The 23,926-nt window shown below is 47.3% G+C and overlaps 8 protein-coding genes across 8 annotated transcripts; 3 read left to right on the top strand and 5 right to left on the bottom strand.

Annotated features, from left to right (window-relative positions):
* Positions 1–1,504: 1,504 nt before the first annotated feature.
* N7455_003718 (uncharacterized protein) lies at positions 1,505–1,822 on the top strand (the record flags this gene model as incomplete). The annotated part of the gene is made up of 1 exon (XM_065604551.1): positions 1,505–1,822. The coding sequence occupies one exon, from the start codon at positions 1,505–1,507 to the stop codon at positions 1,820–1,822; it is 318 nt and encodes a 105-aa protein (XP_065462102.1).
* Positions 1,823–2,749: 927 nt separating this feature from the next.
* On the bottom strand, positions 2,750–5,670 carry N7455_003719 (dynamin-like GTPase vpsA). Its single transcript, XM_040958588.2, has 7 exons — positions 5,415–5,670; positions 5,293–5,362; positions 5,117–5,211; positions 4,272–5,007; positions 3,308–4,211; positions 3,168–3,252; positions 2,750–3,102 (listed from the first exon to the last, which is right to left on the bottom strand). The coding sequence occupies exons 1-7, from the start codon at positions 5,438–5,440 to the stop codon at positions 2,934–2,936; spliced, it is 2,085 nt and encodes a 694-aa protein (XP_040810982.1). The 5' UTR covers positions 5,441–5,670; the 3' UTR covers positions 2,750–2,933.
* Positions 5,671–5,935: 265 nt separating this feature from the next.
* N7455_003720 (H(+)-transporting V1 sector ATPase subunit A) lies at positions 5,936–8,122 on the bottom strand (the record flags this gene model as incomplete). The annotated part of the gene is made up of 5 exons (XM_065604552.1): positions 5,936–6,109; positions 6,156–6,890; positions 6,951–7,618; positions 7,706–7,790; positions 7,844–8,122. 5 exons carry the CDS (start codon positions 8,120–8,122, stop codon positions 5,936–5,938), a joined length of 1,941 nt encoding a protein of 646 aa, XP_065462103.1.
* Positions 8,123–8,581: 459 nt separating this feature from the next.
* N7455_003721 (uncharacterized protein) lies at positions 8,582–9,313 on the bottom strand (the record flags this gene model as incomplete). The annotated part of the gene is made up of 1 exon (XM_040958598.2): positions 8,582–9,313. The coding sequence occupies one exon, from the start codon at positions 9,311–9,313 to the stop codon at positions 8,582–8,584; it is 732 nt and encodes a 243-aa protein (XP_040810935.2).
* Positions 9,314–10,893: 1,580 nt separating this feature from the next.
* N7455_003722 (WD40 repeat domain-containing protein) lies at positions 10,894–11,541 on the bottom strand (the record flags this gene model as incomplete). The annotated part of the gene is made up of 1 exon (XM_065604553.1): positions 10,894–11,541. The coding sequence occupies one exon, from the start codon at positions 11,539–11,541 to the stop codon at positions 10,894–10,896; it is 648 nt and encodes a 215-aa protein (XP_065462104.1).
* Positions 11,542–12,254: 713 nt separating this feature from the next.
* On the bottom strand, positions 12,255–16,084 carry N7455_003723 (uncharacterized protein; the record flags this gene model as incomplete). Its single annotated transcript, XM_065604554.1, has 4 exons — positions 12,255–12,621; positions 12,710–14,863; positions 14,916–15,758; positions 15,807–16,084. The coding sequence occupies 4 exons, from the start codon at positions 16,082–16,084 to the stop codon at positions 12,255–12,257; spliced, it is 3,642 nt and encodes a 1,213-aa protein (XP_065462105.1).
* A 1,405-nt stretch (positions 16,085–17,489) lies between these two features.
* N7455_003724 (uncharacterized protein) lies at positions 17,490–18,768 on the top strand (the record flags this gene model as incomplete). The annotated part of the gene is made up of 2 exons (XM_065604555.1): positions 17,490–17,664; positions 17,717–18,768. The coding sequence occupies 2 exons, from the start codon at positions 17,490–17,492 to the stop codon at positions 18,766–18,768; spliced, it is 1,227 nt and encodes a 408-aa protein (XP_065462106.1).
* Positions 18,769–20,481: 1,713 nt separating this feature from the next.
* N7455_003725 (uncharacterized protein) lies at positions 20,482–22,105 on the top strand (the record flags this gene model as incomplete). Its single annotated transcript, XM_040958556.2, has 5 exons — positions 20,482–20,550; positions 20,612–21,377; positions 21,433–21,480; positions 21,536–21,674; positions 21,739–22,105. 5 exons carry the CDS (start codon positions 20,482–20,484, stop codon positions 22,103–22,105), a joined length of 1,389 nt encoding a protein of 462 aa, XP_040811001.2.
* Between the last annotated feature and the right edge of the window lie 1,821 nt (positions 22,106–23,926).

Genomic DNA, 23,926 nt, shown 5'->3' on the forward strand with positions numbered 1-23,926 from the left:
TCTCTTTTGCCAGAGCTAACAGTCCCAGTCACCACCGTCAACCCACGAGATCCTCGAAAATTCGAACAAGTTCCTGCTCAATTCGGTCCACTCTTTCGAAGAAATCCCATATCTCACACGGTCATTGCATCCCGCCACCCAGTCTAGTGCGGAAACCCACCAACCCGCTGCAATATTGGAGACCACCTCCTGCCGGCCCCTCACTACCTTACTCGACAGTAGCCAAGTGAGCCAGGAATACATCCTCTGACACCATGCTTCTAAGCACCAACAGGCGGTGTGTTGGGTTGTATGATCAGGCGGTCCCTGTTTCTGGTACTTGGCACTGCGGAAGCATGAAGAACCATTATCCTCGACAGTCACCACGAGACCGCTAGAAATACATCCTCTGACACCATACTTCTCGGCACCCACAAGCGGTGTGTCTGAGATGTATGATCAGGCGAACCATGTTTCTAGTACCTGGGACTGTGGCAGCATGAAGAACCATTATCCTCGACGGCCACCAAGTGCGCTAGAAATACATCCTTTTGACACCATACTTCTCAACACCAACAGGAGGTGTGTTGGGTTGTATGATCAGGGGATTATTGTTTCTAGTACTTGGGACCGTGACTGCACTGAATAACCATCGTCCTCGACAGTCACCACGAGACCGCTAGAAATACATCTTCTGACACCATACTTCTCGGCACCAACAGGCGGTGTGTCTGAGATGTATGATCATGAGATCCATGTTTCTAGTACCTGGGACTGTGACAGCAATGAAGAACCATTATCCTCGACGGTCACGAGTGGACTAGGAACATCATTCTCTGACACCATACTTCACAACACCAACAGGCGGTGTGTTGGGTTGTATGCTCAGGGAGTGCACTGTTCCTACTTCACTTGGGACTGTGAGTTGATTCTGGTATATCAGGGCCGTCCACTGCGAGTGACTTTCGTATATCAGTGCCGTCCACCGCGAGTTGATTCTGGTAAATCAATGCTGCCCACTGCGAATTGACTCTGGTATATCAATGCTGTCCACGTGAGTTACATGGTGGTGAAGCCTGACAGGAGTGACCTCTCAGGATTGCAGTATGGAAATTTCAGCGCACACCTCCCAGTCATTTCTCAGCACTCGACAACCACCAATCTCTCAGCACCCTCAGCTTTTGGTCACATCAAATCCCAACACTCAAGACCACATCAACTCTTCACGAAACGGTACCAACGATCCCACCCGCGAGACATAAACCTTGAACACTCGTCACCTTCATCGACATGACAACAATCAAAATCGACTTTTACCTTTGACTGCTGAGCACTTCCCACTGGACTGGGTTGACACACTGAAACATGGGGCACCAATCATCAAGCTCTTCTGTCCAAGCTACTCATGACCAACCACCAACTTTTTGACAACCTTGAGGCCTCACCAATGCATCAAATGAGATGTCTCTCTCACCTTATATCTTTCCTCATGCAGATGAGAAGGTTGTTTCAACACGAATTCATCATGACAAGACTCATGAGCATGGTAAGACTTCAAACCAGTTCCCCTGACAAAGACAATGAGAATGAAAATTCCAATCTTAAGGCACAGATCACAATAATGAAAAAAATCCACTCTGACCGCAACACTCTTCGCCACGGGGGACTTACAACTTTGCTCAACAAGCATGCAATAGGACTGCCACAACCCACAAACGCCAAAAAGCAAAACAAAACGCGCACACTCAAAGAAACAACAAAATTTCAAGGCGAAAAGGCAACAAGTCCAAGCATCATCCACACCCCTGAAGAGACCACTGGCAGACAGCCATGGAATCATTGAATGGAATCATTGAATGGAAGCACGTCACCTCGAAAGACAACCCGATCCAGCATGGACTTCACTTCACAACTGTCGCATCTCACAGCGCCACATTGGGCTTGGAAGGATGGATATGGAGAATATGGGAGGGGGATGGACATGGGAATGTATGAATGAACTTTGTTTTGATATCTTTGGCAGGATTTGGGATTTCATTTGCATTATCCAACACTTACACCTTGCACCGACTCTGCTGAGTCTTCAAATCTCAGCTCGAACTTTGCTTCCATGGACATCATCAACGTCCGTGTGACTGTCGACATTTGCTTGGGAGGTTGGATCAATTTGTTTTGTATTCACTGGAAAGTACCTCAGTACTTTCCAGTTTTATGTATTTAGAGTACTTCTGCCACATCAAACCTGCAGAAGTAAAATATGAAGGACATCATCATCTTCATAATCATCTGTTCATCTTGCCTAACATATAAAAGTAGTCCATCGTCTTGCTCTCCTAAGACCTTTTTTTTTCGTTTGGATATGTGGACATATATCTAACACCCCAAACGCTAATGCTACCATCTCCAAATCCCCTATATATATTACAGCCACCATCTGCTTTACACTGGAAGTGACCGGGAAACAAATTGAAAAGTCAAATGTGAATTCTAAGCTAAGTCATAAAGCAGAGACAAAATCATTAATTGATACAATCATCCGGGCGTCCAAGGCAGGAAGTCAGCGAACACAGACAACAGACCAAGCAATGAGAGAAAGGAAAACGGTATAGAGCTCTCAAATTGGGAAAAAAAACAAAAGAAAACACGTAGCAGGACGAAGCAAAGAACTCCCCCCTCTTATCGAAACCAAAGACGATCACCAAGGACGCAAATCCGAAATTTGATCCCCGAACCCGAACCACCCAGATCAACATCTAAATAAGGGACCAACGGGACAAGTCGCTAACCAACGGGGTACGAACAGCAAAGCAAGTACGGAGTATAGTCAAGATATTCGGAGCGTGTTGCAAAAATCACAAAGAGATGCGAGGAGCCCAACTCCGCCAATGCAGCGGTCAATGGGATGATTTTTTCCTCTGTGGATAAATCGTCTGGTGACCAAGTCCACTATTTCATCACTGGACTTGGCTGACGATCTCACTGGCGCGACCCAGGCTCTCGACCATCTGCTGGCATTCCTTTCGTCGGCGGGTCGTGTAATCGCTCTCCTTAAGGAGTTCGTCAAGTTCGTTGGTGCGGTACATGTTCTCCAGGAGTTCGCGTTGCATCTCATCCTTGGTGAATCTAGAGAAATCATTTGTTAGTATACTCGAGTATTGGGGTGGGGGTTTCGTATGGAGGTGACATACTGGACCAGGGTGTACATGACCGCCTTGGGGACCATGTCAATCATTGTGCGCTTGACAATGTTGAAGTAGGAGGTAATCAGGAGTTCTGCGCGAGTGTTAGTGAAGTGCCACAAGGAATTTGTATGATCTGGTTAACTCACTGATAACCTCGACCTCGGTGGCTTCACGCTCAGACAAGCTGGCTGAAGCCTTGAGAGTTGGGGGAGGAGCCTCCATGAGAGCCATCTTCTTCTTGTTCTTGGAAGCCCAGAAGCTGCCGAAGAACCCACTGTTGTTGGTAGCATCACCGGTGGTGTCGAGCGAGGGGCTCTGGGCACGGGCAGGGAGGAGAGGCTTGCCGGTCTTGGGGTCGACCTGCGTAGGCTTAGCCGCAGCTTGACGCTCGTTGACAAGAGTCATGGCGCGGTGTCCGTTCAGGAAATCGGGGTGGCCGGTGTTCACGTAGGTGGATTCCATGTTGATCAAGTCCTTGACCAGCTTGTTGGTGGGCTCGAGGCATTTCTTGAAGAAGGAGATGACGACAGCATGGAACTTCTCCTTGAGCATGGGGTAGCGGCGGAACAACTGCTTGGTCAGGAGCTGGCTCAGGATGCGGACCAGCTCGTCGTAAACCAGCGAGATACACTTCAAGCTGGGCTCTTCCAGGCGTCTGATCTGTTGTTTGACGATCAACTCGAAGGCGGTGGTGCCAACGAATAGTGCGGGTGAGGAACCGGACGAGTTGTAAAGGATAGTCCGGATGTCAATGTCCTTCACAAGGTCGAAGGGATCGACAGCCTTGACACCGTTCGAGTAGAGTTCGTGGAACACAAAGGAAATACGAGCACCACCGGACAGTTCGATGCTGGACAACTCCTGGTTATTTCCCTCCAAGACTGTACGGTACTCGTTGCTGAATTCGGTGATGATGTTCAGGATGATGTTGGCGCTGTTGCCGAGCATAGAGTCGCCTAGTTGACCTAGCTCTGCGGTGTATTTCTGGAGGGAGGTGGAAATGCGGGCCTTGATATCGGGTAGGGTTTGTTTGATGTGCATCATAAGGATCTAAAAAGAGGAAATCCGTTAGTTCAAAGGTCTCTGGGACAAGCTGGGATCAATTCGTACCAAGTTCAACTTCCGAGCCAGATATGGCGTACCGCAGTAGGAAGCCTTATTCCGGTATGCCTTGTGGTTCTCGAAGAAGTTCTTCTCGTTCTCTAGGGCTTGGGCAATGAGTTTCTTGTTCTCAATGTCACGCTGGCCACGGTTGACCACTGGAACGTAACCCAGGCGCAGGGGGATAATTCGTCCAGCGAGAATATCCACCACATCGGTTCCATCGTCCATCAGATCGACCTTACTCAACACACCAATGGTGCGCTGACCTTCTGGGTCCACCTCACGCGCCAGCTTCAAACCATCGGAGTTGGCAAGATCCTGGTTGGCCGAAGTGACTGCTAGGATGATTGCATTGGGCTTGCTGATATATTTGAGGACCATATCACGGATCTGCTTCTCAATATCCTTCGGTTGGTCTCCGACGGGGACCTTGGTCAAACCGGGAAGATCGACGAGGGTCAAGGTCAAGACGTTGGGAGAGTAAATGCGCAGGTTGATCGGGGAGGGCGAGATTCCGGCATTCTTTCCGACCTTGGTTTCCGTTTCGCGCACGATTTCATCCCGAATCTTGTTGAAGTCGAAGAACTTCTCCCCGGGGAGGTGGAGGAATTCACCATACTCGTTCACGTTGGACTCGCTGTCCGTTGTCTCCAACTTGGTCTCACCATTCGTGGTGGGGGATTTGTTAATCAGTTGCAGGATAAGAGGTCTCCGAGTGACGATTCCAGAGCCACGAGGCAAGCTGCAAGGCAAAAACTTAGTTAGCAATTATTGTTGACATTGTGTCGCATGCCCCGCCACCGGAGGTGTGGACGGGGGGCCGCGCAAGCTCCCAAAAACGAGCAACATACAAATCCCGGCCGACGATATTCTCTAGCACTGAACTCTTTCCACTGGATTGCGATCCAACGACGGCGATTTGGGGCAGATCGATCGGGTTTTGTACCTAAAGCGAGCAGGCGGTGTTAGCACACGTGGTGCCCCTGGAATCACAATTGAGCTGTGACCTCTGAGTAGGTATACATACACCGACTGTGGAGAAGACATCTTGAAGCTTGTTAACCAGCGAAATCAAGCTGGGGTCATTGACATTTATGCTGCACGGAGATTAGCCAGACCGCATCGGAAAGGGACAGGGGGTTTGCGCACGAGTAGCCGGACGTAGGGCTTGCCATGGCTGGCGATTTGAGATATGAAAGGTGCTTCTAGCAAGAACGATTGAAAAAGCAAGAAAAATGAGGCAACAGAGAAGTTGAAATTAGGTAGAACCGGGGGGAGGTGCACGATGCAAGTGGAGGGATTGTTTGGTTGACTCTCGAAGGCGGTGATGTAGTGGCGTCCAGAGCGGTCTCTCTGGGTCTCTTCTCTGTTTAGGCTGCAATCAAAATAGGTACTCCGATGGACGATGTTATAGTGTATTATTGGATATGCTGAAGAAATACAAATAATTCTACCTGTCAAATAACCTAATAGCTTTGATCTCCAGTCATGTGCGCAAGTCTTGTGCTGCCTGACGCGTACGGGCCACATGTACATCTGGAAGTTAACTATACAAACGTTCAAGGTCACCAAAATGGAAAAAAGCAAGTTGATTTGGACACAATAACTACAGGGGAATGTGCTTGAACAAACATCTAAAGGAAAATACATGCGAAGTCAAGATGTCACTTTCACTCATCCGAGACCGAGGCGAACCGCTCAGTCATAGACTGGAGGATCTTCTCGTACTTGGCCGAGACCTCCGCCTCATCCTCAGGAACCTCGAACTTCATGTTGCGAAGAGAACTCTGAATATCAGCAGTAGCTTCACGGACCTTATTCCAGTTCTGACCCTGAGCAATAGCCTTTTGGGCCTCGTTGTGGTAGCCCATGAAAGCCTTCATCATGTACTCGGTCTTCCACACGGGGGCAGAACTGATCGTAGTCACTGTATCCGTTCTGCTGGAGGAAGTCATCCTTGAGCAAGCTGGACACGTCGAGCGTGATCTTATCCGAATCACCCAGCGCGGCCTTACCGACCAGCTGGACGACCTGGTCCAGTTCCTCGGACTTGGCCAAAAGCTCACGAATCTGATCACGCAGACGAGGGAACTCGGGGTGATCCTTCTCGTAGTATTTATCCAAAATTGCGTTGTACTTGCTGTAAGAGATAGAGGTGTTGACCGAAGGGAAGTGCTTGCGCTGCGCCAGCTTCTTGTCAAGACCCCAGAAGACCTGGACAATACCCAGGGTACTGCTGGTGACGGGATCGGAGAAATCACCACCGGGCGGGCTGACAGCACCCACGATGCTGACACTACCCACACGCTCGGGGCTGCCAAGAGCACTGCTCTTTCCAGCACGCTCGTAGAAAGAGGCAAGCTTGGCTCCCAGGTACGCGGGGAAACCTTGGTCAGCAGGCATTTCACCCAGACGACCCGAGATCTCACGCAGAGCCTCAGCCCAACGGGAACTGGAGTCTGCCATCATAGCCACATCCTTGCCCTGGTCACGGAAGTATTCGGCGATAGTGATACCGGTATAAATAGAGGCCTCACGAGCGGCGACGGGCATGTTGGAGGTGTTGGCGATCAGGCAGGTACGCTTCATGATAGGCTCCTTGCGGCCGTCGACGTTAATAGAGAGCTGGAAAAGAAAAGGCAGTCAGTAAAACGTCATCGCGGTAATTCTGGGGAGGAAACGTACTTCGGGGAAATCCATCAACACTTCAGCCATCTCGTTACCACGCTCACCGCAGCCAACGTAGACGATGATATCACTGTTCGAGAACTTGGACACACTCTGGGAAATGACAGTCTTTCCACATCCGAAAGCACCAGGAATACAGACAGTACCACCCTGGACACTGGGGAAGAGAGCATCCAACACTCTCTGGCCGACAATGAAGGGCGCATCGGCGGACAGCCTGTCGCTAACCGGGCGGGGAACACGAACGGGCCAGGTCTGCATCATACCGAACTCGGTCTTCTTACCATCGAACTCCACCTCGAGCAGCTTCTCTTCAACGGTGTAGCTGCCAGCGGGAGCAATGCGGGTAATGGTACCCCGTGCACGAGGAGGCAGCAGGATCTTGTGGTCGTTCACCAGACTGTTCTCGAACACGCTACCCCAGATGTCACCACCAGTGATGTGGTCGCCGACCTTGAAGCTGGTAGGCTTGTATTCCCACTTGCGCTCGCGGTCCAAGGCATTCACCGAAATACCACGGGGAATGTAGATACCCTTCGATTGGTCGGCGATGGCTTTGAGGGGTCGCTGAATACCGTCGTAGATCGTCTCCATCAGACCGGGGCCAAGCTCGACTGAAAGGGGCTTGCCTGTTCTCGTCACCGGGTCGCCGACAGTCAAGCCGTCTGTTATTGAATGATCACAATGGTCAGCATAGCTCTTTGGGAGGGGATAGTGAAACCATGTGGGTTTGGGGGGCTGCGGAGCTCTACCTGTTTCCTCGTAGACCTGAATCGTGGCCTTATCTTGCTCGATACGAATGACCTCACCAACAAGTAGGTCATGACCGACACGACACTATGCGGTCAGTATCTGGGGTTCTCCACGGTCTTGGAGCTGGGGCTGCCTACCAACTCGTACATGGCACAACCGATCATGTTCTCGGCCACGACGACAGGGCCGGAGACCGAAAAGACCGAGCCATGGTTCTCAGAATCGTCTGAACTCATAATGGAAGAAGCCTGTGTGGAATGGGGGGACACGGAGTGGGTGAAGGTAGTTGAGGAGGGCGAGTCTGGAAGCGGTGGCAGCTCGGCGGGCGGTGATGGCTGTGTCAACGTATGCTTTGCGGTTACCAGATCCAACAACGATGCCCGCGCTTTCAATCGAGGACGTCCCAAGCCTAGCATTCGCTTTGGATTGCAGGTTACAGGTGTTGGAAACTGAATCTCGACTGAATCTCGATTGTCGGTCGTGGAGTCCCCCTGACCTACTCGTCCAATCCTCGGTCTCTTCCCCGCGCATCGAATTGTGGCCATGCAAGCCGATCTTTCAGCTTGGCTTGTACTACTGGTGGCTTTTTCTTATCATACGGACTTACAATGGTGTTCTAATTGGGTTTCCCCCCCTGCAGCTTTTGTGAACTACTCGATTCACTGAAATTACTTGAATCTTTGAACATCTGGTTCATCTTACAAGTTCGATGAGCTCTACTGGATCTACTCCACTATGACCTCCATGAAAATCAATCTAATAATGCTTGCGTTGCAGAAAAACATTTGAGATAGAAAACTGACAATCTAGAATAACCGATGATATCTCGTCCCGAGGGCTAACGATGATGATCTGTCTGTCGATCGCAAAGACGGTCAATAGCTGTCTTCAAGTTCCTCGATGGCCCCATAAACCATTTGGAGAAGATTTCGAAACTCGACCGCCAGATGCTCAGCATGTTCATTAACCAATGACCAGGGCGAAGCAGAGGGGAAGAAGGCCCGCAGCTTGATCTTGCAACCACTCTCGGTATCCATGAATTCGTTCATGATATAGTAGAACTTGCTTCCAGTTTCGAGTTTCGCGACCAAGTACTCCACCATCTCATACTCCTCCTCTCGCTGATCCGTCATCCACTTCGGAATCTCGCTGCCCATGAGATCAACAAATTGAATCTTGGCCATGTGCCCCCCAATGACCTCCACCCCGCAGTCCGGCCCATTTTCGGCTGGAGCTCCTGGCGAATGCATCACGACATAGTTTTCCGGGTGCGTTGGGAATATAAACATCCGTGCCATCTCGTCGATAGGCTGGGAGAGCTGCCAGCGGTGGCAGATTGTTCTCATCTCTGTTGCCGAGACCCCGGTCGCTTTCATATAAGTTCTGCATTCTCTGAATTCTCCCTGAGAGGCTCGAATCAGCGATTCAAAGTAGTGATTCCCTTCCTCGATTTGGTCTCTCAGAAGATCCAGCATCGGTGCTTGGAACAATAAGCTTCGCAGGTTGTCGAGAGCGCGATAGCAAGCTTGGAGTTCCAAGTTATCGATATCAGCCTCGGATTTTGATACCCCATTCAGCTTGAACTTGATTGTTGGTCTTGGCTCCATGGCAATTGGTATTCCGACTGGTATTCTCAGGGTCTGAAGATTCTGTGGAAAGCGTTGTCTGCGGGTGAAGCCGCAAGCATTTATAGTCTAGCCCAGAGCAACCCCGTCCCTCACCAAGCCATTATTCAAAACATCTTCTTGGGGAGTACCAATGAAACGTGAAAAAAAAAAAAAAAAATCAAAGGGCGTTAGCGTAGGATGAGAAAGACAAAGGCACGATCAAAGGGAGCATACAAGTCCATTAGCACAAGTCTCTAAAGCAGGGGTGACAAAGTTCCAATTCAAAACTTGGAAGACAGTATGTATCACCTAGGGCTTAAAGGCATATGTGGAAAGTTGAAACCACCGTGTGTTATCCCAGCCCCTGCAGAGTAATCAGGCGAAAGAATAGTAAGGGCTGCACAGCATGGGTTGGATAATGTCTCAAAGTGTCAAAGGTGTCAAAGAATTAACATGTGAGCACTTACCTATAAGTATTGTCCAATCAACATTTAACACTTAGAGTCCGAATAACCTCAAAATTGGTGCTGGAGATGCTGCCTTCGAGGAAATAGACTGCCTTTCCACCCGTAACTTCGGAGATCGATGGCCAAAGTGATGAATTGCCGCAGTAGGAAACGTTTTGCTAGCCAACTGTTATCATCTATATTTCTTTGTTTGATTTTGTCTTCTTTCTTTCCTTGCGTTAGACTATTCTCATTCTATAAATACACGAGACGCTAGGACTCAACCCTAGGAAGCTCTAAGTTTCATGATGGAAGTGACACAACTCAATAGCTAGACTGTATTAAAAGGTAAGGTCTCTCATATCCTTATGTTAGGGAGGCTATATTCTTATCTGCTTCCCGTCTCAGTAAAACCCGTCCTATGGCGTATCTTCGGCTTTGTCTCCGTTCAACTTCGTATCAATCTGAGCTGCTGTAGCATAGTCAAAGCATCACTCGCTTTGCTACTGATGTTTTATGGACTATTTGTGGTATTTGTGGGGGACCGATCGCTTAGTTAAGTGAGGACTTTCCAACAAACTTTTGGGGGTGATGCTCGGCAAGATGTGAAAATATATGAGCATTGTAATCTCGTTCAAAAAGCATTCCACGTCATGATGCTTCCTTGTATTTTGGAATCTACTTGAATGATTTCACCAGACTCTACGACCGAAGGTCGCTGAAGGCTCGATAGTTGATCATCGCTATAGCTTTGTGAACGAACTGTTGTGCACTGAACTGTTGTGCCACGCTAGAACAAATTAGTTTGCTTATAAAACAAACTGGGTTTCACTGCATGCTTTTTCCTTATATAAGGTGGTTCAATCTCTCGAAAAATTCGAACTGTCCTGCAATATGAGCAAATAGTGGATATGCAAGACGTGCTGCGAGACTATATCATGTGCTATATGGAAACGATGACGGAAGATACCGAAATCTCAAAGCTGCTGAAAATGATTTCGTCTTCCGTTCGATGTGGGATTAAAGGCTAGGTCAAAGCAATCAAAGCTGACACTTCACAGCATTACAAATTTCCTCGTCAACCTATGAATTACTTCACCACCCCCTTGGCTTCGCAATGACCTCAAGATATGTTTACTCTTCCCTAAACTCTATAAATGAAACCTTTCCCGATGTATATCTAAGAGCAAGGGTACTGTCTTTGACCGTGGAGCATGTGGGGCGAAACTCAGGAGGAAGCCATAGTAGTGCCTTATTGCCGTTGAGGGTTATCCACCGACGCTCCAGTATAGATATATCAACTTTCGTAGGAGGCGAACTAGAAGCATGACTCCCACATTTTGACTGGATAGTGAGGGCTCCGAAATCGGTTGTGACATGACATGATGCATCTGGTGAACAACGCAGCTCACTGACTGCTCCTTTAGCTATCAAAATCTGCTGGACGGCACCTGTCTTCAACTCCCAGACCCGGACGGTCATATCATATGAGCCAGACGCCAGAAGTTGGCCATTGAGAGAAAATGGGATCGATGAAACCAAGCCTAAATGACCCTCGAGCAAGCGATACGGGAAGCCCGTCGCAGGGTTCCAGAGTCGAATTGTATTATCATAGGAGCCGGATGCAATGAGTTGGCTGTCAGGGGAGAATGCTACCGACTGGACCCAACCCGAATGGCCCTCGAGCTTTTGCTTCAGGGCGCCCGTCTTCAGATCCCAGAGACAAACTGTGTTATCCTCTAACCCTAACGCTAAACGTAGGCCGTCGGGAGAGAATACCATCGACCGAACGGGGCCTAAATTGCCTTCCAGGTTTTGATGTAGGGCGTCCTAGATAGGATCCCAAAGCCGGACTGTCTTATCATGGGAGCCGGACGCCAGTTGCCGGTTGAAGGGGGAAAACGCTACTGACCAAATAAAATCCGAATGGCCCTCAAGTGTTTGCTGCAAGGTTCCGGTGATAGGATCCCAAAGCCGGACTGTCTTATCCCAGGAGCCGGATGCGAGAAGTTGGCCGTCGGGGGGAAAATACAACGGACCAAACCGCCTGTGAATGGCCCTCAAAAGCCTGATGTAAGACTCCTGAGACGGGATCCCAAAGCCGATGTATTTGACAAGAGAAAGGTAAAATCGCATGGATACGAATTGAATTATTGCTAAAGACAAACAGAGGAACTTTTGATGACATGCCGATTGAGAATGGTGCCAAGTTATGCTAAGATGGTTTCCAAACAAATGAGAGTCAAAAGAATCAGTTTTCTGCTTATTTACGTTGGCTTTTCTTTTTGACCACGGTTTTCTGTTTATTTTTACAATCTCTCACAAGATTGGCCACGATTTTCCTCCAGGAGAACGCAGACAGGCCAGTATCGCTTAATCGAATCTCTCGCGGGACTGACCACGATTTTCTTTTGACCACGGTTTTCCTCCAGGAGAACGCATGCAAGCCTGCATCTCTTGATCGAACCTCTCGTGGGATAGGACATGGTTTTGCCTCAATTTTCGACCTTGTCCTCGGGTTCCAATGCGTTTCGCTCCATCTTTCGCAAGAACTCTAGAGTGATTCGGCTGCCTTCGCCAACCAAATTCTCATCTTCAATCTGTTCACTGGCACGTTTTTCTGCGTACATAAGCGGTGTCATTCCATCAATATCAGGCTGATAAAGGTCCGAGCCGTGGTAGTCATGCAGGGCGGCTACTACTTTTTCGCCAAGTGAACCATGTATTGCTGCGTGATGAAGTATGCTTTTTTTGCTGTGGTCCTTGGAAAATATATCGACACCGGAATGTTTCAAGTTCCGGAAAACCTCGCAATCCTCCACGAAAGAATGCATGTGGACATGAGCCAGGTTTTCTCCCAGACTGTTTCTCCATAGCGGATCAGCACCATTTTGTATCAACAGCTGGCACATTTCCCTTTTTATTCCCCAAATGGAATGACCGTAAATACATGCTGAGGGGCGAATCCCCTTCAGCATTAAGAAGGTTCACGTTCACTCCATAACCCATAAGGAAACGAACCATTCTTAGGAAACATAACGGGTCCTCTAGGTAGAAGTGCAGCAAATTGTTCCCTTTGTCATCCACCTCGGTGCACGCGCTCCGACCTTGCTTGTCAAAATGGCCTAGGAGCGCTTTTACCAACGTCCTGTTTTCGGAGCGGATGGCACAATGTAAAGGGCTGTGTCCTTGTAAATCACACTCGAATGCGGATGAAGAATCCAAACGTAGAAGTTGGCGCGCTATCTTCTCATCCCCTTTGAGGCACGCAATGTGTAACGGCGTTTGTCCTTGCATGTTGCGAATACACGTCCGTGGAGACTTCTTAGCCAGCTGTGAAAAAACAGCGATAGAATCATGTTGGTCGATAGTAATAAGGTGCATTGGGGTCTCTTGATTGAGATTTCCCAAGTCAACGTCGATGCCGGGGTGCGTCACGATGGAACTGAGAACCTTCATTCGCTCTTCAGAGATTATATCATATATTTCGGCGGCTTCTTCGCTTTCATGGTCGTCAATTAAGTCCTTAAGGCATTCAATTTTCCATCTACCGTCAGACCACGCATCTTGTATTCTGGGGATGCTACCACACACAAAGTCTAAAGGACTTGATGGGGGCATCCTGTCCAGATCCAACACAACCTTGCGGAGAGTGAGATGCAAAGGGGTATCCCCATATTGGCAGCGCGCATTCACATCTGCACCTTCGGAGAGAAGAAACTTGGTCATAGTTGAACTTCCTGCAAGTGCAGCGAAATGCAACGGGGTCAGACCCCAAGTGTTATGGTGATTCCCCATTGGGTAGCCTGCGCAGTTCCTTTGGATCCCAAAATTTATGTCTGCTCCATTCTGAAGTAGCAATTTGGCGAGCTTTTGGTGACCTTTGGCCGCAGCATAATGGAGTGATGCCATGTTATCCAAGTCGCTTACACCAGGGCTTGGACAACCGTTGTGAGACAAAAGCAAGGTTATCACCTGGAGTGCATCATCCTTCGCACCTAAGGCAGCCAAGTGCAGAACATTCTGCTTCATGAGGTTTAAAGCCCCAACTTCAGCTCCCATATCTAATAAAATCTGCGTAGATTCCACTGCCATGGTCTCCACTGCGTTTAGGAGAGGTGTTTGACCTCTGTTGTCCGCAAGCTCCAGGTTTGCACCATTGTCACCAAGAACTCGAAGCAAACGTGCCTGCCCTTTATTGATAGCATGATGGATCGCACCTTTTCCTTCTTTATCTACCAAATTGAGGCTGGAACCGTGTTGCAGGAGGAGTTCGACTGTGCTGATTCGCTCGTTCCGGGCAGCCCAGTGCAATGCAGTCTGGCCGTCATCGTCTATATTATCAATAACAGATTTGTCTGTCAAAAGATCCAAAATGCACTCGTCAAGCCCAAACCACGCAGCGGAATGCAAAGCCGAAAATTTGCTCAGGACTGTGTTCTTGTATATTGGGAAAAGGCGATCTACCCGCAGAACCTGAAGGGAGTTCTTGAGTGCGAGGTGATTGTGAAGAAATATTTTGACCATTCCTTCAACACTGGCATAGGCCTGTCGCGCATGATAGCCCCAATTTTCAGCGGAGTACGCATACAGTGGATATTGTTTTTGACGAGCTAGGTATTCACGACGCGACTCAGGAGGCTCTGTTTGAAAGCTGTCCAGACAGAGATAGGCGAGACATTTATGAGCAATTTGCGAGTGCGCGTCCGGAAAATATCTTTCTCGTTTGTCCTCCAAATATTTCTGCGTAGTGTAATGGGCCAACCTAATAGCATCGGTTTGCTCATCAACTCTGACCAGACCTGCACACAGGGAAACCAGGTCATCTATATTGGTGAGTTTCCCTTTGCCAAGTTTAGATTCCCCGACGTTGACAGCGATGCCATGCTGCACTTCATGTGGGCTCAATGGCCTGGTTGCACACGCTATCCAGAGCAAGACTTGTTTGGCTTTTCGGACATTTCCATGGGATTGGCTCTCGATCCTTTCCATGGTCTCCGAGTATGCCTCATCCAATCCCGGAGGGAGATTGTTTAGTTGGGCGCGGACCTCATCTGGAGACAACTTTTCTAAGGAGCCGAGTTGTAGACTGGCAAGGAGAAACCTAGCGTATCGTTAGTTTTGTATAACCGAAAACCGAGGTTCGCTTTGCTCACATCCCATCAGCTGCATTTATGATTGCCGCGACTATTTCTTCCCGTAGATCTGGTGACTCTTTGACGTAGCGGAAATGATGTAAAGAGGTTTCCAAAAATGGTTTAATATCTGTGTCTTTTCCTTCAATCCTAAGACGTGGACAGTTCGGGAACATGTCTGAGATGTCTGGGTTGTCTCTGGAGGTGGCCAGGAAGCCTAAGTTGTGAATATCTTGGAACTCAGAGATGCGAGTGAGTAATTCTTGTTGGTGGATGTGAGGTAATTGGCATTCGTCCAAAGCGTCTATGACGATGAACACCTTCGAAGATTCCGAAATTGTAGATTCCAGGAGCTCCAAGATCTCCTCCAAGGTAAGATGAGTTTCGTGCTTCCGGTGACTCTCATAGAGAGACTTCAGTCGATGTGGTACTATTGCGTGCTGGATAAGTTGCTTGAGGAGGTTGGCGAGTATTTCCTCAATTGTAAGTTCTTCGCGGTAATTGAAATAGAAGTATGCCAACCGGATCGTACTATCATGCCGTATGCGACGACGGAGTTCGTCAATCACAGCGGACATCATCAGCGTCTTTCCAGTTCCCGGAGCACCTTGACAGAAAAGGGTGCGTCGTTCCCTTTGTTTTTGAGCTTGATTGAACCATTTGGAGAATTCGTCCGTTTCGAGGAACCATCGCCCGGTACCTTTGTGCCGAAGCTTCAAAGTATCGGCTTGTTTTGCTGCACTATTGATCGGAGAGAGCCACTTCACAAGATCAAGTCGGTCCTTCTCGTTGATATGCTGCACGATCTGCTCGACTCCTTTCCGATTGGAAATTGTCAGATCTTTGGTGTCTTGGATCCCTTGCCTGGTTATAGTTAGAACTATCCAACTCAAACCTCGCCAAGGATCATACCAATTCAGGTGTGCCAATAACAGAGTTAGGTCCTTCACCCTTTGACGAATCTGTTCTCGAAATTCTGTGACTTCTTTTTCGTCCCATAAAAAGCGCTTCCAAAATAGCTGCACTGCGCCGCGGAAATTCTTGGTGCCATCAAATTCCGCGTAATAGTCCAGTTTCTTTCGAACCTCCCCCAGGATAAGTTGGCATCTTTTTGTAATGTCACTGAGAGTACTTTTTTGCTGTTCACTCAAATGGTGATCATGATGCTCCGCTGTTATAGATTGGAACATATTTGATAATGTTTCGACTCTGTTCTGGCGTAAGTCTAATATCACACTGGGACTAGCTGGATATCTCACTCCTCCGAAATGATCCTATACTGCGACGGTGCATATTTGAATCGTTTCCGCAGATCATTCGCAAGTCTGATGCAGGTATAAATATCACCGGGACTATAACCAATCTGCATGGTATTGACAAAAGTACTTCAAGGCCAATGGAATACTATAGAGATTTGTGAGTTTCGCACATCATGAGGTTATCCTTGTTATCCATGCCCTCTTATATCTCCACTGGCAAGGAAGCAGCTTGTAGCGCCGAGGCTTTCATGGCGCGAGAGTACTTCCAGCCTAATCCTATTGAGGCTAGATCGGGATACATTTCGTCACTCTAGCCAGTTAACGCTATCTGTCTGGCGCCCAAGTCAGAGGTTGAGAGACAAAGCGCTTAGCCAGACGATGGCATTGTACTAAAATTAGCAATTCTAAGCAAAGTTATTTTCTTTTCAAAAGAAAATAAACAAAATCTATGTACGGACAGTATAGTGCGCTGTCCAGGTGGCGAGAAACTTGATGGCTATGGCGGGGATAGACCTACCTACATCATACTGCTTCATATTTGAATGGACATGAGTCACTGTTCGAGGACTGCATCCAACAGCGTCAGCTATTTCGTATATGGTTAATGTAGTGTGTTGTATCATGTCATGAATGAGCTTAAGCCGCCAAGGACGAAGATTGGGTGCAATATTAGTTGACGTTGGTATTCAGCTTCAGGTTGGACAGGATGGTCTAAGTCGGGCTGAGAGATGTTGAGGGCTTCTACAATGTGTAGGCCAAGAAGTGGGGAGGGAGAGAGTTGATTGCTATGGAAGAATCTACCAGCTACCTATACCCATTGAGGGATTGATGCCTGAGACATCATCTGTATGGCCTCAGGCCACCACAACAAGAGAGTCGTGAGGACATGTGGATATTGTAATACTAGAAACAGCAGTATTAAAAGCAGTACTAAAAGCAATATTAAAACAACACAATACATTGATGAATAATAAATTTTGGGCAGAATAATGTAGTGGAGACATTACGTTTGTTTCTTGGTAGGCCTGTATGTCACCATCCGGGACTATTCATCATTGGGTGTTGAAGTTCGGCGAATACGGGCGGGACCCGAGATAGCAACTGTCACTTCCTATTGGGGTTCGCTCATGAGATCCGAGACAACCAATTACAAGACGCTACTGACTAGTACAAGTCCACCAACCTAGAAAAGGACATCTGGAATCATAAATTAATCACCTACTTATTTAGTTAACTAGTTCTTTCTTACCAATAGACTTTATTCTATCTTGAATTCTACCTCCTTTTCAACACATTGGATCTTTTCTCTCTACAAAATTGTGACATTCGTGGAATCATGCTGAGTCGGGCTCTTGGTCTCAAACGCTCATCGCCCAAAATTGAGATTCAACTAAAAGGAGAGGAGAATGGCCCGAAAGACTCCTACACCACTGGCAGTGTCGTAGAGGGCACTGTTGTTATTACTATGCCCCAGAATCTGCCGCTGGGAACAGTAGCGATATTCTTTCAAGGTACTTTGTCTCACCCATCTCATGAAACGCACCGAGGCTGATTTTCCTTTAGGCATATCACAAGTCAGATTCTACCGAGCCATTAATCATGGACGATCCAAGACCCAGCATACTTTTCTGTCCCTCCGTCAGCCTCCGGATGAAATGAAACTTCCCACACCCAGGATTTCGAAAAAAGGACAGCAATACAAGTTTCCGTTCAGCTTTATCATTCCCGAAAAATTGCCGCCTCGATCCTGCAGTCACTTTACACAAAGTGAACAGATTGAAAATTCGCATAGAAAGCTTCCGGCGACATTTGGAGATCGCGGTTGCTCTTTGGCCATCGATGGCTTTGCTTCTGCAATGACCTGCGTATCATATCGCATCCGAGTAAAATTATCTACTCCATTGTCTACGGAGGTTTTGTTGACGGAGACGAGATGTGTTCCGGTCATCCCTACGGCTTTAGAGGAGCCCCCAGTTGAAGTCGAGGGGAACTCATTATACTTGACCCAAAGAAACATATCCCTAGGCAAGGGACTATCCGGAAGTCAGTCAGGCCAGTTATCTGTGGAGGTTGTACAACCAAAACCTGTTCAACTGCCTAGCTTCGGGGAAGGTGCGCACAACAATGCCAGCACTGTAGCAACAATGAAATTGGAATATGTGGGGGTTGCCAATCCACCCATGCTTCGTTCAATCTCCAGCGGCCTCAGCGTCATCACAATGTATAGTGCGACGCCCTGGGTAAACCGTCCAGATATGATATATCCTTCCTCATTTGGCCATGGTAATCGGGGAATGCACAGAGACGAGTTGCCACTCTCCAAGTTGTGCATTGAGTCTGTGGAATGGACAAGGCAACCATTGACGTCCCCCAACCAGGACATGTGCCCACAGAGCCCAGTCGATCGATCCGACCCTCCATTTATGACCTACAGGTATACTGCGTCAATTGTGGTTCCTGTCACGCTCCCAAAGACAATATTTGCCCCCACCTTTCATTCCTGCTTTGTTTCCCGTGTCTACTTGGTAAATCTCTCGTTATGCTACCATACGAACGGATTGGGCTTGTTAAACTCAAATTCTTGTCTGCGGGTACCTCTACAAATAATAAACTAGTTATCTGTGTTGGGATGTCAATGGGGAAATAGGAATGCGATGTATTGTATTGAATGGTATGTTTGCTGAGAAGTTGAGACTGACGGTGCCGTGAGAGTGAGCTATGTAATCTAAACTCCCCCACGATGTTAAATCCGTAAAACGAAAGCTCTATGTTGACAAGACTGGGTAAATTGACATATGAAGTCAGTCTCCGCTGGGATTTGTATGGATCGGATAGTGTTGGTGTTATATGTGTGAGTTTCCGGAGCATGGTAGAGGCTTTCATAGTGTTTGTATGAGTAACATATCCTATTGCTTCTGTAATTCTGTACATGGATCCTTGGACAGAAACCAAGAAGTCTCCATGGTTACTTCTCATTGGCCAGCTCGCATTGGAGTATATGTAGCCAATCACAGCATTTTGTAACCTACCGATAACCTTATACCAACGCTTACCAGTCCCAGTAGTCTGTGGGGCTTGCCAAGCTCGGTGGGTCCATGTAGGGCGTGCACTATGTGTAACTGTAGGGCGTCCCATCATCCACTTAAATGGATTTGGTCGCCGAGGTCTTTGAACCATCAATCTCGTGGTCCTGGTACATAGAAGGTCGACTTTTTTTTTATCGCGACCAAATAAAAGTGTACCGCTTCCAATCTTTCAGTAGGGCAAAGAGCCGCAAGCCGCTTTATCAAAGTGTTAAGCTCTCTGCGGAAACTGTAAAGGGACTTACAATCCACCTTTCCATCCTCTATCTGTGACCAGTACATTGTCTGGACTTTTGTAGACAGGCTGCAATGGTCCCGCAAGGAATTGGGACTGGAATGGCGCTGGAAATGGTAGGCCGAGGTCTAATCTCACCATATCAGATCAGTACTTCATTTCCCTTGGTCTACACTCTCGTCAGTCAAGGGGGCCAAGATGCTCCATATAGCAGAGACAGGGTTTCAGATGTGATGTTTTCAGATGGTGCACACTCTTCGACTCGGATCATGCGCTTATATCTCTTTGTGGGCATATACCTATTTATATGAATTGTTTTGACTGAAGGTGGCCTTTAGACCCTCTAGTCCCACTTCACGACCAAAAGCGCTCTGTTTTCGACCTTCAAGTGGTGTTTGCTGGTTTGTGGCAAATGCACCGTTGATACCCACAGCTCCAGATTGAATCTGATGGCCAAGATGAAGGGCACGGGTGATATTTGATGTTTAAACGCTGGCTGAGGATGGTCAATACGACGGCCAAGGATCCAAGAGATAGTACGTAACACCTAGATCGTAAGAAGAATCTTTGGCGGGCGGGATGGATAGCTTGGCCTGAATATTCTAACGGTCCATAACTTGCTTTCAGGTTGTCCGTATCGTAATCGGTTCCCAGGCAAGATGCCGAGCCAATCATACTTCTTTATTGGGGTTTGTTTCGGCATGTGGATCCTTTTGAGGCGTGCATGATCCACAGTACGAGTACAAGGCGTGTTACCATGCTAAAATGCTAGGGCGTACATGATCCACAATACAGGGCGTGTTCTGCTAGGAAGACTTAGCATAGCCACCTGGGCAACATATCGGTAGTAAAATCATGAACAATGTTTCTTTTATGATCCATTCAATTGTTCTCATTGCGCTTTGTGGACTGGATGAAATTCGAATCTACTGGCGAGAGTAGGGTGGCCAAAACTATTATCTTTATAGGAGTGACTGGTTCTTGATCTGGATTATCATAACCTGGCGGCTATGGCTACGCAAGAAATTGGGGATTCAGAGGAGCAATTCTTTCACAAGCCAGCTGTTCAATTTTCTAAAGTAAGTTGTATTCTTTCAACCTTAACTTGATATTTAAGAAGCTAACACGGTGTATGCACAGCTCAGGAAAAACCACATTGTTCTGGCAGGCACAATCTTCGCCTTCAATGGATCCCTCGGCGCTTCACTCCCCTCTGGAGCTTCATCGTTTATTGCGACCGCCTTTGAGATATCTGAAAACGACATTCGTATTGTGCTTTTGAATTCCCTTTATCTTGTCGGTTTTGTGGTTGGTCCACTATTTTTTGGGCCCTTAAGTGAATTCGTCGGACGCCAACCAGTACTTATCGGAACATACCTTGCATACACTTGTTTCACGCTTGCTTGCGCACTATCACCCACATTCGAGTCTTTGCTGGTCTTCAGATTCTTTTGTGGAGTGAATGGATCAGTACCCAATGCTGTTCTAGGTGGCATGTACAGCGATATCTACGATGAGCCTGATAAACGCGGCAGAGCAATGTCTATTTTCATGTTCACTGCGATCGCTGGACCGATGGCGGGGCCTTTGGTATCGGGCTTTACAGTTTTACTTTCGTGGCGCTGGGTCTTCTGGGTCGCTTTGATCCTTGCTGGGGCTGGGGTGCCATTTATATTGCTGCTTCCGGAGACGTATGCACCCGTCCTGAACAAGAAAAATTCCAGGAGCCCCCAATTCGGTGACGAAGCTCACCAAGCCCGTGCACAATTTTCAGCGCGAAGAATATTCATTCGGCCATTCTCGATGCTACTGAAGGAACCAATAGTCTCATTCACGTCTCTATACCTTTCAGTGATCTATGGAATACTTTTCCTGTTTTTCCAGGCTTATCCAGTTGTCTTCAAAGGTAAGTGATATTCTGTGCTTTTGCAATATTTAATTGCGAGAACTGATGAACAAAGGGCTATATGGACTTTCGGATAGTGTCAATGGTCTGGCATTTATTCCCAGTATGCTTTTCATCCAGACTTGATAACTATAATCGCATCGCTCATTCCTTCGCAGTGATTTTCGGAGCGTTTCTTGGCCTTTCCGCTGTGCTGGTCTACTCCTCATATCATAGCCGGGTTCTAGCAGCATGCCAACCATGGGCCTCGGTTGAGGAATACCGCCGACTTCCACTCGCATGCATCGGTGCCCCATCGTAAGTATAGTCCTTCGACTTCTGTCCACGACGTCGCTTACCTATGTCAATTCAATGCATATAGAATTGTCATTGCTCTTCTTTGGCTTGGTTGGAGCTCGTACAAATCCATCCACCCAGCTCTGCCGATGATGGCTGGCATATTCTTTGGCTTCGGTTTTCTGCTCGTGTTCACTGCAATGTTGAATTACTTGACGGATGCATATAAAGAGGCTTCGGCATCTGCGCAAGCAGCTGCTAGCGCTATGAGAGCCACGATGGCGGTCGTACTGCCATTTGCGGCAACTCCTATGTATACCATACTTGGGATTTACTGGGCCAGCTCGCTGTTGGGATTCTTGGCGTTCGCTCTAGCCTGGATACCCTTTGCTTTTATAAGATATGGCGCGCTGGCCAGGGAGAAAAGTGGCATTGCACTAGGGTCCTATTGATTTATACAGCGTTGCGAAAGCTGACTGAAAGTCGGCTTTTAGATTAATCAATTTCATCGACGGTGTACTGTACCGTAAGACCTTATCCCGGGGTCCGAAAAGCATTGTTGCTGTGACGATCTGGAGGGTGGAAGGTGTTTTCTGCCAGTTGCTACCGCCCTTGTGTTTGCATTATTTGTCGAATACTAAGTCCAATAATTGTGACTAAGCAATCACCGACAGTCGGTCCCCTCCTGTCAGTGAGCCAATGCCTGTTTACAAACCAATGCCTATTTACAAAAAATTCGACCATTCAATTTCAAAACTAATTACCTCCCAACATATCATCTGGATCTACCCATTTAAATAGCTCACTATTTTCATCAATATAATCTCTCTCTCCTGATGCCTCTTCTTTTTCTTTAAGCGCTTGTTGAGCCCGATACCAATAGTCTCGAATTCTTGCGTTTCCGATCTCACGACGGATCTCGACTCTGTTTTCGTTTGCAGCACGTCGATGAACTCTGATATTGCCTGCAATTGATGATAATGGGGATTTTGAAGCCCCTTTTACAATGCGCCGTGATTTTTTTACCGGAATTTTGTGTTTTTGCATCCTTTTGATCGTTTGTTTTGCAAGGTTCAGATCTTGGAGCGCCTGTTTACCTCCACGAATAGCACGTTTCACATACTTTTGAATCTTTGAAAGGTCCGGTTGATCATTTTTGAATATTGTTTCGACTTTATCCTCGATTTTTGACCATCTATGAGGTGTGTTTGGTGGTGAATTCGTCTGTGAACTTGGGATTTCCGCGTCTAGGGAGGGTGTATAACCATAAATTTCGAGTATTGGTTCATCTTCCCAACCAGGATCAATTTGATCGGGAACAATTTTTGGATCCTAAGGCCAGATGCCAGTATCCGCAAATGCCGATTTGATAGTTTGCGATTTGAATGTGTCTTTGCGGACTGTTTTGATCATTTGAAAAAAATGTCGTTTATCATTGATATCGCCACCCCAACGTAAGATTTCATTATTTTTCCGCCGAAAACGCTGCTTAAGAACTGCGAATGGTTTACCGTCAAGAGGCTGACATCGATATATCATTTTTAGAATAAACCAATAAGGAATAATATTGAAACTTTGGCAGATATGCTCAAATTCCGGGGTTCCATAAGATCCATGATTATCCATAATCAGAACTCTAGGTCTGCCTCTAGTAACTCGCTTTTTCGTAACGAAATGGAAGTCTAATAACCATTGAATCGCAGTTGTATCGTCTGTCCAGCCTTTAGAATTTGGCTTAATAACCCGGTAATTGGCTATATTATCATCATCTTCGAACCAGTCTTCCATATACTCAGAACCACGAATTAAGAACTAAGGATACATAACCCAGCCATCGGCCGAAATACATTCAATGCCGGTAATATTCTGACCGATTCCACCAGTTCCGATAGTCTCATTTTGACGGGTAGATACGACATTTTCCTTTGTTCTAATGCCTAGCTGAAAACCAGTTTCATCCCAGTTATATAGTTCATTGGCCTGAATTTTGTTTTTCTTGAGAAATTCACCAAGAACCTGATACCAATGAATTAATTGACTATGAGATTCAGCCTCGATTCTTGCTTTTTCCATAGGCTTTTGGGTTCGGAGCGTAATATGGGGTGGTAAACGCTAGATAAATTGATATCCGTACATTTTGCTAACTCGCCGGTCGGAACCGCAATATTGTAAAATACGATTTGCAGCATCCTCAATGTCAAGAGCATTAGGTGGTGTATAGACCGAATTAAGGTGCTCGATCCAATGAATCAATGACTTCTCTTGCGAGTCAT

The sequence above is a fragment of the Penicillium solitum genome (assembly GCF_028829755.1).
Source record: "Penicillium solitum strain IBT 25940 chromosome Unknown utg000002l_segment0_segment0, whole genome shotgun sequence".
Taxonomy (NCBI): Eukaryota; Fungi; Ascomycota; class Eurotiomycetes; order Eurotiales; family Aspergillaceae; genus Penicillium; species Penicillium solitum.